Source organism: Lotus japonicus, chromosome 1, assembly GCF_012489685.1.
Source record: "Lotus japonicus ecotype B-129 chromosome 1, LjGifu_v1.2".
NCBI classification, from domain to species: domain Eukaryota; kingdom Viridiplantae; phylum Streptophyta; class Magnoliopsida; order Fabales; family Fabaceae; genus Lotus; species Lotus japonicus.
The window spans coordinates 68,948,022-68,969,092 of record NC_080041.1 but is presented as its reverse complement, the minus strand read 5'-3'; the positions used below and the strand labels follow the sequence as shown (position 1 = coordinate 68,969,092).

Below are 21,071 nucleotides of genomic sequence, written 5' to 3'. Positions count from 1 at the left end.
TAAAAATATAAGATTAGAAATTATGTCTTGCAATGATTATAAAAATTTAATAGTAAAATTATGTCTTGCAAAGATTAGAAAGTATTAATATATATATATATGTATGTATTCACATTTTATATGTATGAATTCATGTCAAAACTAATTTAAAAATAAATTATGATATAGTTTATTACTTTTTATTTTTTAATGTCTTTTATTTTTAGCATCTTAAATTGTTTATAATCAAAATTGATGTGTCAAATAAAATAGTAAACTTCGCCGTGGTAAAAACACTAGTAAAATAAAAAACGATATCAAGAGTTTCATTCGGGAGGAAGAGATGGGCCCCTCTGAAGAAACCTTAGTGGAAGCAGCGCTCCGAGTTCTCAGCACCGCCGACCCGTTCGAGAAGGCGCGACTCGGCGACTCGGTGGCGACGCGGTGGCTCGACGGCGCCATCGCCGAATCCTACCACCCTCATCGGAACCTTCTCGTCCCTGACCGCCCCGCAAGGCTTTCCACCGTCTCTCTCTCTGCACACTCTTCCAATCTTCTTTGTGTTCGATGAAATGCCTCACTGACACTGACACTGACATCAATGGCATGCTTGGCAGGTGAGGTTGGTGCCACCGAGTCTCATGCCGAAGCTGGGCAAAGCTGGCAGCTTGCAGAGCAGGGTTGCCATTGTTCATAGCCTTGCTCACATTGAAAGCTGGGCTATTGACTTGTCTTGGGTACTCTTCTTTTCATTGCCCTCACCATTTCAAGAGATTCATATTCTTATTCTGATTCCTGGCATGGAATATGAAATGTCTATTGCATATGAATAATGTATAATTTTGAACGTGTTCATGTTATAATATTCTGTTAATGGGTATGTTGTTGCAACACTTGATTAGTACTAATAAACTCGTATCGAGATATAGGGAGAGAATAGGAACCCACAATTTTAAAACAAAGGTTATAGATTTCACTAATTTTTGTCTCTCTTTATCTACATCCAATGAAACTCTTGTTTAAATGAGAGTACCTGTGCCGATTATGAAAAGGTTCAAGAGAGATTTTGGATATAATTAAGTTTTGTTGCACACATTGTCCCCGAAGTATAACTCAAGTGGTAAGAGCTGGTGGACATATGGGGAGGGGAGGTCCAGGGATCAACTCTGGATGGCTGTAGTTTATCTTTCCGTTGTAAAAAAAAAAGTGCTACATCACATAATGACACTGGACATTTTTTTAAGCAATGTTGTCATTGTAGGAGACAAATAATTTAGAATTAGCAGCCTTAGTGCTGGAGCTTTTGCTTGGGGAAAGGGTCTTTTGTTTAACCTCTAACAATCACATGGATTATGGAACAAGTTTGATGCAAACAATGCAACGTGATAGATAATCACGTTGACATGAAGTACAAGACAGAGATTAAAAGTGGTAAGTGAAATTGTGGATTGCTAATTATATAGTGTGTTTGGGAAAGCATTCCCTTCAGGTTATCACAGTTTCCAAGATAAAATTTATGGCAAAAACACATTTTACCGCGAATGGAGACGAGCTTCTTAAAATAAAAGGATTTTTACTTTTATAGTTAATAGTATTAGTAATACAAACACACACATAGCCTCTAACTTTCCTTGCATCACAATGATTTTCATATTCTTATTGCATGTCTGGTTGTCCATATGGAAAGCCTAAACACGGGTTTGCCTATCTGAACGTTTTGTTACTCATGTGACATTCTTATTTGGTTTAACACTGGGTCATTTCTGAAGCTTGGTTTTATGCTCAATCCCTTGTTTGCTCAGAAGCAAGTCTTACTTGCTCTTACACTCACTAGACAATTCATGGTAAAAGTTTTCTACCAATGGTCATCTCTGAAAATGGCATCAGTACATAAACTATTTTACTTTAAATTCTAGTCAAACTTAATTTTGTAAATTAAGATCATTCAAATTCAAGTTTGCAAATGTTCATCCAAACACACACTTAGATGTTTGGACTTTGTGCTTTCTCTTTGCATTGCATAATAAAAAGAAAGGGATTTGATCCTTTGATATCTCATTGGCTTTTAGCTTATCTCTGATTACTCTGGGTGGCACAATAAAAAATTTCCTTAGTGGCAAAGACATATGTGATTTACTTGTTTCTGTATTGTTTTTCCACAGTACCTATTCTTGCAGTCTAATGAAGATTTAACCTTTGTACCCCTAATCCACTTAACATTGGAGTAAGATGAACTTTAGATATGGAGTAATGAAATTTGAAACATTGGAGTAAGGTGAACTTTTAGATATGGAGTATTGTAAAAATAATAATTTGCCTCTTTACTTCGCCTATGTTATTGTTTGTTTGGAAGGCATTTTCTTTCTTCACACAGTTCATAGGATGCTACAAACATTTATTGGTAAAAATATTTATTTGTATAAATGTTCGTGCAGGATATAATAGCTCGTTTTGGTAAGCAAGAGGCAATGCCTAAAGAGTTCTTTACAGATTTTGTGAAGGTGGCACAGGATGAAGGGCGACATTTCACTCTTCTTGCTTCACGGCTTGAGGAGCTTGGTTCTTATTATGGAGCATTACCAGCTCATGATGGACTCTGGGATTCTGCCACTGCAACTTCCAAGGATTTACTATCAAGATTAGCTGTTGAACATTGTGTCCATGAGGTGTGTCTTACATGGAGCTATATGACATTCTAGTTTTTGGGTTATTTATTGTTTAGCTTAATGTTTATAATAATGCAATTGAACACACTAGATACTTAATATTTTTGTTTTGAAAATCAAGACCGAATCAAGAGGGTTTCTTGTTAATGCTGGATTTATAGATTCTCCCCCCACCCCTGAGGGGGCATTTTTTAGCCTTTCAGAAGCTTGGATTTTGTTTTAGAAAAATTAAAATCATAGGATTGCAAATAGTTTCTTTTTCTAGTACTGAAAGTGAGATATTGTCCTATTTCCACTTGTAGTAACTAGTATTGGTGGAATACTTGTGCTATGGAGAACTGAAGAGCGAAGTTTTCCAAATCAAGTGGCAATTATATGTTTTATGAGGAAAGTGCGGAAGCATTTTATTCAAAGATTTATTTCCTTTATTGAAGCTTTGAGACTACAGACAATAATAATCATTGTTGGCATCTCTTAAGTGGGTGATGTTTACAATGATTTTATTACTATTTTGTGGTGAGACATAATTTGTCATGAGGAACCTGCGGCAATCATTATTATATAGGCTTTAAAAGGGGGGGTGGTAAAGTTTGTGCAAATGCATCATATGGAGTACTTTAGTATTTGTAGATGGTTCAAAAGGAAACTTTGAATTAGAAATTGTCTTTGACAGGAGTTAAAAAAGGATTTGACTCCTCTAAAATTAGGTAGTCACTTTTGAGGGTAAAGTAAGCTATTACATTTACATCCGTTGATTGAGAAATCAGTGGTTGAGATTTAAAGAACACCGTAGTTTGTTATACATGTGAAAGGATATGATCACAAATTCACAATCACACTGTTGATTTCTCAATTAACAGTTATGATGACTTACTTTACACTCTAAAGTAACTCCGAGGAGTTAAATCCTTAAAAAAAGTTGATGGCTTTCTTATTTTAATGTGTCGTTCATGTTTCGTTAATAAATCCTTTCCTCAATGATTCAAGGAGAAGCTATATTATCCTTTGATTATGTACTTATATATCTCTACTCCTGCCTCTTTTATATTAAATTATTAATTTAAAAAATAAAGAACTTAGTAAACATTAAATTAAGATAAAGAATTGGTGTTTTCTTCATGAAGCTTTTTTCTATGTAATTATTGTATTAATTCCTTGAAAAGTTGTTTGCGATGATTATAGATGGAAACTCTTGCAAATACCTAGTCCAAATAGTAGTTAATTATTGTTCAATTTGATAAACAACTTGATTAGCATCAATTACTTGTATCCTTTGTGCCAGAGTTTAGTTTTGACAGCTTCAATGGCCTGAATTACACTACTCATTTACATTCAAACTAGTGCTTTATAGAATGCTCTGTATATATCAAAACTTCTCATATGTTTTCATTTCTCCAGTAACTGATTTTCTTGGAGGTTTTCTAGTGTTATCATTTGATGATGAAACAAAGCCACAATTTTATGATAAAATCATAAATTAAATTGCTATAATAGTAAACGCTTGCCATTAACTTAATTCATGTGTCAATGATATTTGGATGACATTGCATTACTCCTGGACATGGATGTAAGTCTTATTCTCTTTCCTTGTTGAAGGTATTCATGTTTTGGTGCACAGTACTCAGGTTCAGGGGATTAGGAATTTCATGTTAGCAAGTTTCATGTTCCCAATAAAGTGTCCAATAATGTGTTTTTTTTTGGAAGCGAAGTGTCCAATAATGTGTTATCTCATCACTTAATGAGTTTGACATGCTATGTAAATTGTTAATATACAGTCAAACTCGTCTGAGGAATCAACACAGCTCTAGATTATTGTATAAAAAGTATTACGTGGACCATGTCTGAAAGTCAAACTCAATGTTTATTGTCTTGTTTAAATTAACTACTTAATTAAATACTGCTGGTTTCTCTTTTATTCCTGCAAATGTATTTCTATTTGTTTTAGTATTACTGCCATTAGGATTAGGATTTCTTTGGTTTTCTGTTATTCTATTAATAATCTATGGTTTCCTTATAATGGCCTCTCTCACATGGTTGGTTCTACTCTACACAGGCTAGAGGACTTGATGTGCTGCCTACAACAATCTCACGTTTCCGCAATGGTGGTGATAACATCACAGCAGATTTACTAGAAAGTGTAGTATACCCTGAAGAAATTACACATTGTGCTGCGGGAGTGAAGTGGTTCAAGTATCTATGCCAGAGGTCTATAAATCCGTCCTCAGATAAAGAAGAGCAAGAAACTTGTGCAGCATCTTGTGGAAGTACATCAGATGAGAATGAAGTGATTCCAAAGTTTCATGCAATAGTGAGGACACACTTCAGAGGACCTTTAAAACCACCTTTCAATGAGGCAGCTAGAAAAGCTGCTGGATTTGGTCCTGAGTGGTATGAACCGCTTGCTGTTAAAGAGGCCAATACACAATAACCAGTTCATCTTCTTCATTTCATTTGGAGTTTCTTACTGCATGCATCTTGGGGAGCGGTAAGTAACACTTTGGTCTTTTTATATTTATATTTTAGGTTTATTTTTCAAAATACAGATGTTTTGACTGGGATCAGAACATAATTGTCCAGATTAAAACATCTTATATGAATTTAGGAAGTTTACATCAGGTTATAGGTTATATCTCATTGTTATTATTATTGTATTGCTATTTGAATTTTAAAGAGTATATTGTTTAGTAATTTAATGATACAAGTATTATTACTCTGGTTTTGCAAAGAATTTAGAAACTGAATCATATCTTGGTTGAAAATTTAAATTGATGTTTAATATGATCAGAAGTATTAATTAATATTATTTTTAATAATTTAAAAATGAAGTTGGTATTCAGATTTTTAAAATACTAAATGAATTATAATTTCTATTAAAATAATTACATAGATAGTAATTAAATACTTGATAGTTAATAGTATCTTTTGTGATTAAAATGTGTAATCACTTTTGTAAAAGCAAATTTCACAAACCAATATTTCAGACGTTTTAAGGAAATCACGCACAAATTTAGCAAACACACATAAAGAAACACAGGTTTATAACCTTACAAAAATGACAAAAATACAAAAATGCACTCTTTTAACATTATTTTTTACCATACAATGATAATGAGACTTAAAACTATGACTTGATTCAACTACCTGCTGCTGCTAGCTCAGAAAATACAATGCTTCTCATAAAATGTCAGAAATGCATTCAACATATATAATATATACCTACGTAAGGCATGCCAACAAAATGGACGCAGATCATGTGCTGTCATTAGTATCCACTCCATCAGAGGATGATGGCCTTGAGTTGCTATCCTCTCTAGCATCCTCTGCTGGTAAATCTTGTGCATATAGATAAGGCATTTTAGGAATTTGTAATTCCTCATGATCTTCAAGCATCTCCAACACTTTATCCATTGAAGGACGATCGCCAGGCTTTGTCTGTATACACCACAAAGCCACAATCATCATTTTCTTTGCCATCTTCATTTCCTCATCAGTGTCATTTTCAATTGTGATTTCCCTTCCATCACTTAACTGGTCATAAACCCAGAAAGGGAAATATATTTGGCTAAAGCTAGATTCCTCAGCCAATGCATTCAAGTTCTTCCTTCTACCGGCCATCTCCATAAGTAACATCCCAAAGCTATACACATCAGCTTTGTAGGAGACAGTGCCAACATTTCTGTAAAAGAGCTCTGGTGCCATGTATCCTATGGTTCCTCTCGCCGCAGTCAAAGACACAATGCTATTATCTGCAGGGCAGAGTCTTGCAAGTCCAAAATCACTAACTTTTGGATTGAAATTCTCATCAAGAAGAATGTTATGTGGCTTGATGTCAAAGTGCAGAATTTTCATGTTGCAACCATTATGCAGGTATTCTATACCACGAGCCACACCAAGAGAAATAGCATACAATTTCTCACAATTTAAAGAAGAACTCTCTTCGTGAGAAAAGATGTACTTTTCAAGAGACCCATTTGGCATGAATTCATATATAAGAGCACGCTTTGATCCCTCCACGCAAAAACCGATGAGCTGAACCACGTTGACATGGTGAATGGTACCAATAGTGGCAACTTCATTGATGAAGTCTTGACCATTTGTCTTGGCCTTGTCCAACACCTTGACAGCTACAAGACGACCACTTCGAAGTTTTCCTTTGAAGACAGAACCAAAGCCTCCATTCCCAAGTTTTGTCTTGAACTTCTGTGTTATACTCTTGATGTCTTTGTAAGAGTACCTTATAGGCATGATGTTATTGTCACTTCGTAAAAAATCTTCAATGCCGTCATACATTGATAAATGCCTCCGTCTCCATTTATATATCAATAACACAGTGAAACATGGCGCGCCAAGAACACATTTGGCACCGCATATCGTAGCAACGAAGCCTGTAAAAATGGTACAAAAGTAGAAAACAAATCATACAAATAGCATCTGAGAGTCAGCTTGATATCCCTTATATTTGAGTGCGAGATTTTAGAGTTTTTTCAAAGATTTTTTTATATGAAAGAACATAGTCATCCTAACTTGTTCACTCGATTTTCAAGATTAAAGGTAAGTAAAATCAATTTCCCCCCTCTATTTTATGGTATGTTTAGATTGATAGAAGAGAAGAAGATGACTATAAGTAAATGTACCGGCAGAGTCAGAACAAAATGGGCATACATTATATAAGATACAGTTGAAGAAGGCAGTGGATTGAAATCTTCTGTCTCTAAATTATTTTATTATTCTCCGCCCCACCAATAAATTTTTGACATGTTAATTAAAAACCATCATGTAAGTTTGTAATTGTCCTGCTCATATATTGTTACATTTGATGTACCTTGTTCAGTCTTATGAGAAAATGGAACATTAATAATTACAGCTAGATGCAACCTGCGCGCCAAGTTGCATTAATGCTTCTTCACGATTAGGGAGTAAGCTTGTAATATAGACTTAAATTAGCTTATTTAGATGATTAACTGATTCGGTTATGCAATTTGTTATCGTTAGCTGCCAAGGTAGGGATTAGTTACAGTCTAACTCATTCAGTTATGTTTAGCTTCTTATCTATAAATATGTGTAATCACTCAATGGTTAATGGGAGATTCTAATCATCCATTTATGTTGTGGTATGACCTCCAGTATGGTATCAAGAGAGTAAACAAGTTTATGCACCATGAACTCTGTTCGTTGAGTTAGTTCCCTTCTTCTCTCCATTTTCATCGATTCTTCATCTTTTTTTATCGATTCAGACTCGGTTCTTCGCCGTTTCTGTTTCGTTTTCTGAGTGGGCTTGATTTCTTTCATCTTCGATCATGGAAGATACTAGAAATTTGTTTTTCCCACACCATTCTGACAATCCAAGCCTCATTTTGGTTTCTCAGCTTCTCACTGGTGAGAATTACAATTCCTGGCAATTGCTCTCAGTATCAAGAATAACCTAGGATTTATCAATGGTACTTTTCTTAGACCTGGTGATGATGATCTGAATCTATAAGCTTGGATTCGCAATGATCTGAATATTGTGATGTCGTGGATTCTGAATTCGGTGTCCAAGGACATCGTTTCCAACATCATGTATTGCCAATCTGCTCGTGAGATATGGCAAGACCTTCGAGATCGAGTTCACCAGCCAAACAGAACAAGGATTTTTCAATTGAAGAAAGATCTTGTGACTTTACAGCAACATAACCTCTCTGTGAGCTAGTTCTACACGAAGCTGAAATCAATTGGGATGAGCTTCAAGATTTTCTTCCTTAACAAAATTGTACTTGTGGAGGGAATTGTGTTCTTATGGATTATCTTCAACAGGAGCAAGTAATTCAGTTCCTCATGGGATTGAATGACTGTTTTAATAAAGTGAAGAGACAGATTCTGCTTCTGAATCCTCTCCCACCTGAGTCGTGTCTTCTCCACAGTGTTACAAGAGGAGAAACAAAGGGAGATCGCACTACCAGCAAATTCACAATCGAATTGCTGCTCAAGGATCGAAGTCTGCTGCTAAGGGATCTCATGGTTCAGGGGCTCAAAACATATTAGAGAATACCAAGTGGAGACTCATATAAGTCCTACATTGGGTAGATTAGCTAGTGTACAAGTGCATATATAATAAAGAACACACACCCATTGCCTTAAGCCTAAGGTTTTGTCGTGGTGTGTGATTCTGACTTATAATTCTAACATGGTATTAGACTTGGTTTCAATCCTCAGCCATGACTTCCGCTAAAAAAAAATTAAAAAAAATAAAAAGTTGAAAACGTAAATTGCAATTTCAAAGAAAAATGAAAATTCTGAAAAAAAAAAGATGTATATACAATACAAGGCCTCCGAAACTCGAGAATAGAAGTCTAACACCTAATGACGTTCTGTTAAGCTCAAGCTTAAGACAACGCAAGCCGTAAGGTCTCTAAGACTCAGACGAAGGAGCACAAGTCTGATTACCACCGTTGTTCCCCGCTAGAGTACATGCCCAGTCAAAGAAAGTCGTAAGGCCTCTGAGACTCAAACGAAGGAGCACAAGTCCGATGACCACTGATGTTCCTGCTAGAGTACAAGCCCAGGCAAAGCAAGTCGTAAGGCCTCTAATACTCGGAAGACCTTTGAGACTCAGACGAAGGAGCACAAGTCCGATGAACACAGATGTTCCCACTAGAGTACAAGCCCAGACAAAGTAAGTCGTAAGGCCTCTAAGACTCGGATGAACGAGTACAAGCCAAGACAAGAAGAAGAAGAAAAATGGAGTCCCACTTAAAGGGGGAGTATTAGAGAATACCAAGGGGAGACTCAAAGAAGTCCCAGATTGGATAGATTAACTAGTGTACAAGTGTGTATATAATAAAGAACACACGCACCCAGTTGCCTTAAGCCTATGGTTCTAACTTATAATTCTAACAGAACAAAGGCAAAAATGTGAAGAAAGACAAAGATAAGCTGATTTGCAATTTCTGTGGTCGAATGGGACAAAGACACTGTTGATAGGTGTTTCAATTAGCACTTCTATCCTACTGGATTGAACAACAAGTTCAATCTTAGTTCAAGCACGTCTAAGACTTGGAAAGATGAGTGTTTACTTGTCTCAGTTTGAGTCTGGTCTTTTGTACCTAGGCGAGAGCAGGGAGGTTTCGAGCTCGAGTGCCTAGTCTTTGGGCGAATCTTGACCGCTGAACCTCTTGTCGTCTCCAGAGATCTAGCGGTCAAAGGTTCCTCAGGAACAAGGCCTAGGTCTTGAGCTCCATGCCTACGCCTGTTACTAGGCTGCGAAGCTTGTGACGGAACAAGGTGAAGTGACAAGGATCTAATCTGCTGAGTGTGAGAGTTTGGTCGGGAGCCGATGAAGGTGTTTACATGCTCATGTACTTCTGGAGCTCGGGGGCGTGTAATGATCGATTTGGTGTGACTGTCGGAAGTCTACGTCGAAACACTTTTGTACAAATTCCCTTGCCTTAGGCCACATCTTTTGTTCCCCCATATGCAGTGGCGGAGGCAGGGGGAGGCCTGGCACTGCCATGGCCATCCCCTTAATTAACAATGTCTTTAGAAATTTGTGGTATAAAATTACTTGTTTACCTCATTTTCTTTGTATTTTCAAATAGCATAACCATGTTGGCTCACATTGGCCCCACCCAACTCAAAGTTCTCCCTCCGCCACTGCCCATATGAACAAATACATCAAAACCGTGCACCTCCTCATGAACCTCAACCACAACTAGTTGAAATAGAACTTGTGTCTGCTGAACCACAACCTTTGGTTGCTGATCCACCTGTTATGCCTCTTAGGCGAATCACTCAAGTCATCAGACCTCCAAGGCATTTGGGTGACTACAACTGGGCTTCAGTTACAAGTCCATAGCCAATCTGCATTATGTTTCCTATTCCAAATTGGCACTTGACTATCGGGCATTTTCTATGCAGTTATATTCTCATTGTGAGCCAACTTATTGTCACCAGGCTGCCAAGATTCCAGAATGGCAGCATGCCATGAAAGAGGAATTAGCTGCCATGGAAGCCAAACAGACATGGAATGTGGTTCCTTTGCCAATTGGAAAACATATACTAGGGTGTAAACGAGTATATTAGTTGAATCTTAAATCTGATGGATTAATTGATAGACATAAAGCCAGACTTGGAGCTAAGGGATTTGCTCAACAGAATGACATATAATATATGGACACTTTTCCCCTTATAGCCAAGATAACCACATCCATGTTATTGCTCCCTTTGGCAGCTTTGTGGGAATTATACCAATTTGACATAAATAATGCTTTTCTAAATAGGGAGCTTTTTAAAGAGATTTATATGGACATTCCACAAGGATATCCTGTTAAGGGGGAGCCTATTGCATGTAGATTAAACAAGTCAATATATGGCCTCAAACAGACTTCAAGTAGTGGTTCACTAAGTTCTCAACAACACTTATTTCCAATGGTTTCACACAATCTCTTCATGATTACTGTTTGTTTACAAAGGGTAGTGGTGGTTCTTTTGTGGCTTTGCTTGTTCATGTCGATGACATAATAATAGCTGGAACATCAATTAAATTGATAGAGTATGTGAAACAGTTGTTGAAGTCTATCTTCAAATTGAAGGATTTAGGAAGACTGAAGTACTTCCTTGGGGTCTAGAAGTTGCTCATTGAACCTAAGGAATCTCTCTCTCTCATAAAGATCCTATACTTCGTCCTTGCCAAAGGATACAGGTTTTCTGGATTCAAAACTAGCAACACGGCCAATGGATCTGAATTTTAAACTCTGCAGAATTTGGAAATTTGCTATCTGATGATATACAATATCGAAGGTTAATTGGAAGATTATTATATCTTACCATATCGACCTGACATCTCTTTTACCGTAAGTGCATCTTGATGCTCTTCATCATTCAATGAGATATTTGAAAGGCATTCCAGGACAAGGACTGATTTTTACTAGGAAAAGATCTACAGTTTAAACAACATACATTGACGCTGACTGGGGAAATTGCGTTGACACCTCGAAGTCTACAACAGGTTTTTGTGTTTTCCGAGTGGACTCTTTGATTTCTTGTAAATCAAAAAAAGATGCCACGGTTTCTAGATCCTCAGCTGAGGCTTAGTACAGGGCACTAGCTGCAATCTCAAGTGAGAATCATTGGATTACTGGTCTCTTGAAGGATTTCCAGGTTCCTTTTTAACAGCTAATGGTGTTATGTGATAGTCAATCCGCAATTCATATTGCTTCAATCAAATCTTCCCTGAAAACATGAAATACATAGATATCGATTGCCACTCTATAAGAGGGCGAGTTCAAATTGGGATGCTCAAACTCATGCATGTTAGAACACAACAACAGTTGGCAGATTTGTTAACCAAACAGTATCTTCATCAGTCTTAAACATTCTCCTATCCAAGATGGGCATCATAAACATATATGCTCCATCTTGAGGGGGTGAGGGGAAGTATTAGGGAATTAGCTTGTAATATAGAGTTAGATTAGTCCACTTAAATGTAGGAGTTAGTTACGGTCTAACACATTCAGTTAGGCTTTAGCTTCTTATCTATAAATACTTGTAATCACTGAATGATTAGTGAGAGATTCTATTCATCCATTTCTGTTGTGCTATGACCTCCATTATTCACCATGTGCCGTAGGTTTGAGAAGCCAGCTTATCATTCACCAACTCAATCACCATGGTTATGCCTGCCTATCTCACCCACACACACCATGGCTTCCCTACTACCAACGACCTGTCAAGAATTTCGCAGCAGGTCCCACGATCTCTTCATCTCGCGCGATCGCGTAGAAAATAGGTTGGAATTGCGCGATTTCTGGTACGATGATTCCAGAAGCAAAATCGTGCTTGATTGTATGGCGCGACCGCACCAAAGATAAGGGAAAAGATGGCGACTTGTCTCTAGATTAAAAAAGTAGTTAAAATTAGTTATTAATAATAAATTTGTAGTTTTTTAATAATTTTCTTAAATTATTTTCATTTAAGATTTTCTCTCCATATTAATGTTTCGCTATCTTTAAATAATAGTGTTCCCGTATGATAACTCAAGTGGTAGTAGCTGGGGGACATATGAGTTGAGTAGGGGGAAATCCAGGGATCGATTCCTGGCGGGTGCAATTTATTTTTCCGATGTACCAAAAAAATAGTAGTGGCATTGGAATAAACCCAAATATTAGCTATGTTTGGCATGTCATTTCAGCTAGCTTATAACTTATTTGACTAGCTTAAAAGCTCTATAAAAGTGTTTGGTGAAAAAACTTATTTCAGTAGCTTTAAAGCTTTATATGTTTAGCCTTATATGTTTTTTACTAAATTTATTTACTTATCAGTTATCACACTTGTCTCATATGCACACCGTTCCCACACACAAATAATTACTATTTTGGAAAAAATAAATAATTTTATATTACAAATTACAAATTATTTGTTTTATTCTATTTAATTTAATAAAAATATTAAAAATTAAATAAGTAAAAATTATATTATATTTTTAAGATGATAAATAACTTGAGTGAAATTAAAATATTTATAATAATTTTAATATTAATATCATATATGTATTAATGTGAAGATAAAGTAATGTTAAATATAAAAAGAATTATACAAGTATGTCCTTTTATGTCATTTTACAATTTCAGCTTGTTCAACAGCTAGTTTTACCAAACACTTTTGTTTTAATTACGTAGCTTTTCAGCTTATCAGCTTTTAGCTTTCAGCTAGCTTTTTAGCTATCAGCTAGCTTTTCAGCTTTCAGCTTTCAGCTTTCAGCTAGTTTTTCAGTTAGGCGTGCCAAACATAGTCATTGTATAACATGAAAATTCTTTTAATGTTGAATATTAAATGGTAAACATAAAAGAAATAATTAATGCAGATAATACATTAGTTTTTTTGCAAATAGGTAATTGACTCTTTATTTTTATTTTTTGTTCAACATATAGGTAACTGACATAAGGGAAGGCATGTGCGTACCTAATATATCAATTAAAATCCAAGGAATGCTGTCTGCAAGAAACATGCATGTAACAGTGAGAAAACTACTTATTGGTCTACTAAGGTGGTTAAATAACTCTCATTGTTAACTTAGATAACCACTTAAATATTGAGTGTTTAACGTATTTAATGATATAAAGAGAGACACTGATAACATTTGTCTTTTAATGTTGAATATTAAATGGTAAACATAAAAGAAATAATTAATGCAGATAATACATTAGTTTTTTTGCAAATAGGTAATTGACTCTTTATTTTTATTTTTTGTTCAACATATAGGTAACTGACATAAGGGAAGGCATGTGCGTACCTAATATATCAATTAAAATCCAAGGAATGCTGTCTGCAAGAAACATGCATGTAACAGTGAGAAAACTACTTATTGGTCTACTAAGGTGGTTAAATAACTCTCATTGTTAACTTAGATAACCACTTAAATATTGAGTGTTTAACGTATTTAATGATATAAAGAGAGACACTGATAACATTTGTCTTGTCATGTGAAGTATTTACATGAACTTGTCAAATGAAACCGTGATAATATATGGTGGTTGTCTAACTTATCTTATGGGTTACTGAACTCTATTCTAGATGGTGTAAAAATAATAATATAAAATCATATATATAATTCATACTTAACAATTTAAGTTTTTGGGATAAGTGTTAATAGCGCGCCATTACAGCATAGTGTGGTGGATCAACGACGGAGGATGTAGCGGCGCAAGTTTTGCAAAGCAGTGGTAGCGCGCAATTGCGGTCATTTTCTAGTGAGGAGCGGCACTATAGCGGCGGGACAGGGAAGCAGATAGAAAACCTAGGCAAACTGAGGTGAAAATCCTAGATTGCCCCTAGATTTAAACATTTGGTCAAACATTTTAGGACATTTTGGGGTTTTCTGTATCAATTAATGAAACGATGTGTTTCATAAAAAACCTTGTGTTTCATCCAAACACCGTGTTTCATGATTGCATCCAAACACTGCATTTCACCCAATGTCAAAGAAGTTGATTTGCTAATTAATTGAATAGTTGTCACTTATCAAAGATTTGTTCTTGATTAGGAGAGAGAGTTGTAAATAAGATTAATTGTTGTATATAGTTGTAGTTGACCAAGGATGTAATAAAGATTAATTGTTAAATAGTTGTTACTAATCAGAGAATTTATTCCCACAATTAGGAGATATACTAGCTGAATTGTCCGTGCATTTGCACGGGTGACTTTTATTATCTATAATTTGTGTCAAGAGTCCAATTGATGGCGTAGACGTTGTGCTCGCTGTCATCATGCCAATCACCATAACCTGTTTGATTGGGGATTTTGTTGCTGGGAAAAAGCTTCTTCCCGTTTCTTGGCCCAATCCCCATAACAGCTTGGCCACAACCACCACCACTGACAGCTTGGCCACCGCCACTGCTTCTGAGTTTCTTGGCCACCACCACCACTTATGGGTCTGACTCTCATGGGTTTTTTGTTCGGGATTTGATTGGGGTCGGGGTTTTTTGTTTTCTAGATTTAATTTTTGTGTTTCTGGGTTTCTGTTATGATGTTGAAGATGAGGGGATTTTTTTTTAATTGAAGATCAGGGGAATTAAATTTGGTGTTTTGGTATTTTATTTTGTATACTATTCTTAATTTTATGAAGAATATGAATAAGAAAAAGAAGATGAGATTAATGTAAAAAAATTCATATCAAGAACAATCATGATGTTGAAGAAGATTAATGTTCATGTTAATGAAGATGAATTAGGGGTTTAGAATTGAGGTTTATTTGAGTTTTTAATTTAATTTAATTTAGTTTAATTTTATGATGTGTAATTTTATTTTTATTTTTTACTTCATATTAATTTTTTTATATTTTTTTAGTGTCATATAAGCTTCATTTACACAGTCACGATGCCATTTCATCACTTCGCCGTGCTCCGGCGAAGACTAGCTCCAGACGTTTTGCAAAAATGGGGACGTATTCCACAAAATTTTTCGGGGATGGACTTACATCAGACGGCGAGACAAAGACATGGACTATTTGAGGATTAAGCCTTATTTAATCCACAATATAGACGATGGATAAGTCCTGATAATATTGTGACGAATAACCTACTTGTCACAACCACCATCACCACCAATGCCACCACAACCGATGCCGCCAATGCCATCGCCACTCCCACCGTTATTTCCACCATCGCCACCACCACATCAACCACCACTAACTCTATTCCCATAATCACCACCACCCACTTCCACCACCACCATTCGCCATCGTCACTACCTATCTACAACATTGTCGCCACCACTATCGCCACCATCACCACCACCATCACCAACTCCTCGACCCCCGCCATCGCCACGACCACCACCACCACTCTACTACCACCACCCACAACCACCATTGCCACCACTACTACCACAAACACCACCCTTCACAACTGGCACTGTTGTTGTCGTTATTGCCACAACCATTGTCACAACCACCGCCCTACAACACTACCATTACAACCACAACCAAACCCACCCCTCTTAGAATTGCCTCCACCACCCTTACCCCACCATCACCAACACCCTACCTCCAGCACTCTACCAACACCCTTCACTACAACCACCGCCCTTCGCCAACACTGCCGCCATTGCGGCAAAGCGTGGCGGATCGAAGACGAAGGCTGTAGCAGTGCGAGTTTTGCGTAGCAGTGGTAGCGCGCAATTTGCGACCATTTTCACGTGAGCAGCAGCACTATAGCGGCGCGACAGGGAAGGAGATAGAAAACCTAGGAAAACCCTAGCTTTTCCCCAGATTTAAACATTTGGTCAAACATTTTACGGCATTTGGAGTTTTATGTATTAATGAATGAAACGATGTGTTTCATAAAAGACCTTGCGTTTCATCCAAACGCTACGTTCCATTCATTTTCTTCCTTCTTCAACCTTGATTTCCAGCCGCAGCCGCCGATGCCTGTCCACCACGATGTCAAAGAAATTGATTGGCTAATTAGTTGAATAGTTGTTACTGATCAATAATTGTTCTTGATTAGGAGAGGGAGAGAGAGTTGTAAATAAGATTAATTGTTGTATATAGCTGTAGTTGACCAAGGATGTAATTATGATTAATTGTTAAATAGTTGTTACTGATCAAGGAATTTATTTCCACAATTAGGTGATATATTACTTCCTTATTCGTAATATTGTTTTTTTTTTGTATCATTATAAAGTTAGCTCTATATTGTCTACTCTCCATTATGATAGTATTTTCATTCCATTTTTGTGCGTTTGACATAGTATCAGAGCCTCTATGACCGAGCGATCTAGAGTTTGAATCTTGCTGCACTCATTATCTAATAAAAAATGGAATTTAAGCACATCATAGATGGACATGTGCATTATCCACGCTTTGAAGCCCAAGTAGGCTCTTGCGTGAGAGGACGTGTTTGTATATACTATAAAACATTCATATGACCCTTAACCAACAACTTAACCTTTTGGGATAATTGGTTTTTGACATGGTATTAGAGTCAACTCGATTTGGTGTGAAGATCTCTCCATTGTTGTGCATCTCATCAACCGCTTGCCTTCTCCATGTTTGAACAATGACACTACTTTCACTCGGTTATTTGGTCATCCACTCATATATACTAACCTTCGCACCTTTGTTTGTGTGTGTTGCCTTTATCTTCCTCCCCAAGAACGCACAAAGCTCACCTCCCAATCTGTTGAATGTGCTTTTCTTGGATACTCTGATCACCAAAAAGGTTTTGTGTAATGATCATAATCAATGTCGGATTCGGGTCTCTACAAATGTCATCTTTCAAGAATTATTTTTTGCATCTCATCTCACCTTGACCATATCTCTTTTTCAAGGCTCGATAGACTGTTGCAAGGCTCCATAGACTGTTGCAAGGCTCGACTAGTTGTTATTGGAAATAAGCAACAATATGGAAGTTGACTATGGTGACACCTTTGCGTCTGTCGCAAAGATGACAACGTGCACACTATTCTCGCCATTGCTGCCTCCCAGTTCTAGACATGACATCAGATAGATGTTAAGAATACGTTCTTGCACGGTGACCTCAAGGAGAAATTTATCAAACTTCCTAGTGGTATGCCCACACTCTCCCCTAATGCAGCTTGCAAACTTAAGCGCTCTTTGTATGGTTTGAAACAGGCACCAAGAGTATGGTTCGAGAACTTTCGATCCAAACTCCTTGGATTTTACTTCACACAAAGCCAATATGATCCATCCCTTTTCCTACAAAGGACTTCAAAAGGTATTGTGGTACTCCTAGTTTATGTGGATGATATTGTGGTGATAGGTTATGATCAAGAGAATATTTCTACAATGAAACAATTGTTGCATTCAACTTTTCGCATGAAAGATCTTAGCTAGCTCACTTACTTCTTGGGGTTAGAGGTACATTATTAGCTCAAAGACATATTTTTAAATCAGCACAAGTATATTCAAGACCTGTTGATCCATTTAACTTGCCTCACCAATGCGACCTCAGTTGACACCCCCATGCATATTTTTAAATCCCCGCTTTATATCGCAAGCTGGTAGGTAGTGTTATCTACCTCACCATCATCGGACCCGACATTTCTTTTGTTCTCCACACAACTAGTAAGTTCATGCAATCACCTCAACATTTCCACATTTCAACAGTAAACCGCATCACTCGATACCTCCTTGGTACCTCCAAACGTGGATTATTCTTTCCTACTAGATCATCATTCTAACTCCAAGCATACAGTGATGCTAATTGGGTCAGATGTCCAGACACAACAAAATCCATTATTGGTTGGTGTACATTTCCGATGATGCTCTAATCTAATGGAAATGCAAGAAACAAGATTCGGTCTCAAAGTCATTAACTGAAGCAGAGTATCGCGCCATATCTGATACTTGCTTTGAGATAGTTTGACTGCGTGGTATTCTTACAGAACACAACCAAATCAACTACATGCTGACAACACCAGTGCCATACAAATTGCAAAAAATATAGTATACCATGAATGAAAAAGCACATAGAAGTTGTTTGCTACTCTATACGGGAAGCCTATGACCGCCAAGTTATCACTCTACCTCATGTCTCAACTGCTATTCAGAATGTTGACATTTTCACAAAATCCTTGACACGCCAGCGCCACAGTGTTCTACATGCATTGATTTACCATCATCAATTTGAGGGGGAATGTCAAAGGAATTGATTGGCTAAATAATTGAATAGTTGTTACTGATCAAAGAATTATTCTTGATTAGGAGAGAGAGTTGTAAATAAGATTAATTGTTGTAGTTGACCAAGGATGTAATTATGATTAATGGGTAAATGCTCACTTTGATCCCTGAAAGTGGCAGACGCTGTCAACTTGGTCACTAAACTAAAAAAATTCATCCTGCGATCCCTAAAAGTGGCAAACGTCCTTCAATTTAGTCATTCTGTAAAAAAAAGAGACGAACTTATTTTTTTGATCTATAGTCCGTCTCTTTTTTTTGTTGACAAAAGGACTAAATTGAAGGACGTTTGACACTTTCAAGGACCGCATGATGATTTTTTTTAGTTTAGGGACCAAGTTGACAGCACATGCCACTTCCAGTGACCAAAGTGAGTATTTACCCTATGATTAACTGTTGAATATCTGTTACTGATCACTGAATTTATTCTCATAGTAAGGAGAGATATTACTTCTTTTTTTGTAATATTGTATCACTATAAAATTAGCTCTATGTTGTCTACTCTGCATCAAGGCAATATTTTCATTCTATTTTTCTAAGTTTGACACGCGAGACCTCCGACGAGCTCTAGCTACTGTGTGTGCGACCTCCAACGAGCACTAACAAGCTTCCGACGATTTCTCCGGCATCCTCCAACCTCCTTCTTCCCCCTTTCCCTCCTCCTCCTCCTCCTCTTCCTTCTTCAGCGTAGCAGTCAAGCACTACACGCTATAGCGCTATAGCGTTTTTTGAGCTGGTCGCTACGCTATCCACCATTAACAACCCTGGGATAACTAATAACGTTAAAAATATCCGAGTTAAGAATTTAACCCATTTTTTACTTGAAGATGAGATTATTACTAGCTATTGGCGAGTTAGCTAGTGTTTTGATTCATTCACACAATTTATTCTTCCATCATATACTTTCCACTCAATTTCTCTTCTTATATTTCTCTTTGTGGATGCATGATTTGAGTGTAAATAAAAACTTACATATCAACCTAACCTTGTTTACATTGACGCTTGTTGTTATTATCGAACCCGAGATACTCGTCCTCTTTACAAAGACTGTACATCCAGGAAAGTTCAAAGCCATAAAGCAGCATGTCACGAATCTTAGTGCATGAAATGTTGGTTTCGTTGTCAGGCCACGATGTAAGATAGATAAACTCTACACGACACGAATCTCCCAGCCCCAAAATCTCCAGAGTTTTGTCAGTGGTATTGACATGGTAGAAAGATTTCCCATCCAAAGAAGAAGAACTGTTGATGCAAGCTGCACCGTCTTCATCAACTTGTACACCACCAGAGAAATCCACCCCATTCGGACAGCTCACATATAACATAGAACTTACCAATCTGTTATAGGCACTGTACCAAGACTGCTGATACAGTTGATATGGTCCATCATAGTTGAAACTGAAATTGTAGAGGCCTAAAGAGTAACTTGTTGTTATTGGTAAGTAATGAAGGTGTGGAAGATTGGCATCCACAAGTCGTATTGTGAAGTTGTTGTAATTAATTGACTGTACTCTGTATTTCCCTCTTCCCAAATACAACATCAATTGGTTGGCCTCGCAGATTAGACCGTACCTCGAGTCACCACACGCTTTCGGATCGTCCTTCAGCCGGAAAGGGTGTGTTATGTTGTGAACCCCGCACGAACCAGAACACACTTGTTGTTCCTGGCTGCAGCTACAACTTTCACAGTGCAGGAAAAGGAGCAATATTATTATTACCAACACCACCTGCACAAGCCTTATCCTTGATGATAATGCAGCAGCAATAATGAGTGTCATTTTCCTATTGGGATCTCTTTACGAAAATGCTACCATAAAAATGAGGATTGATAGATAGATATTAGTATAATATCACAATTGTAATTTACACGCTAGTACTCGTCAGTTTCGTGGAAACTGCCTTCCTTATTGACTTGACTACCAAAATATGACAAGTCTTGGGACTTCTGTTGTTGATAATGGAATCAAAATATCTACAAAGAAGTTATTGTAGGACTTCTTTAGTCGCTAAACATGACGTTGTACTTAAAACACCTCACATAGGGCTACCATATATTTATTGCAACAGTGAAACAAAGTTTTGTTCACAGTTCAAACCACACTCAGTTAGAGAGATAAAAAGAAAAAAGAGAGAAAGAAATTGCAAATGAGACGGTAGATAAAGTGAGGTGTGAATGAATCATAATCCATGAAATCTCGTTATAAAACACTCCTAAAAATAGCGACAATGTTAAGAAAATCAAATTCAAAGTTGAA

General features: G+C 37.0%; 2 protein-coding genes across 2 annotated transcripts; one reads left to right on the top strand and one right to left on the bottom strand.

The window, feature by feature from the left end:
• The first annotated feature begins 313 nt into the window (after nucleotides 1-313).
• LOC130743364 (uncharacterized) lies at nucleotides 314-5,355 on the top strand. Its single transcript, XM_057595586.1, has 4 exons — nucleotides 314-505; nucleotides 597-716; nucleotides 2,415-2,645; nucleotides 4,699-5,355. Exons 1-4 carry the CDS (start codon nucleotides 323-325, stop codon nucleotides 5,071-5,073), a joined length of 909 nt encoding a protein of 302 aa, XP_057451569.1. The 5' UTR covers nucleotides 314-322; the 3' UTR covers nucleotides 5,074-5,355.
• Nucleotides 5,356-5,666: 311 nt separating this feature from the next.
• Nucleotides 5,667-20,660, bottom strand: LOC130743293 (rust resistance kinase Lr10-like). The gene is made up of 4 exons (XM_057595473.1): nucleotides 19,802-20,660; nucleotides 13,912-13,944; nucleotides 13,581-13,613; nucleotides 5,667-7,030 (listed from the first exon to the last, which is right to left on the bottom strand). The coding sequence occupies exons 1-4, from the start codon at nucleotides 20,592-20,594 to the stop codon at nucleotides 5,895-5,897; spliced, it is 1,995 nt and encodes a 664-aa protein (XP_057451456.1). The 5' UTR covers nucleotides 20,595-20,660; the 3' UTR covers nucleotides 5,667-5,894.
• Nucleotides 20,661-21,071: the final 411 nt, after the last annotated feature.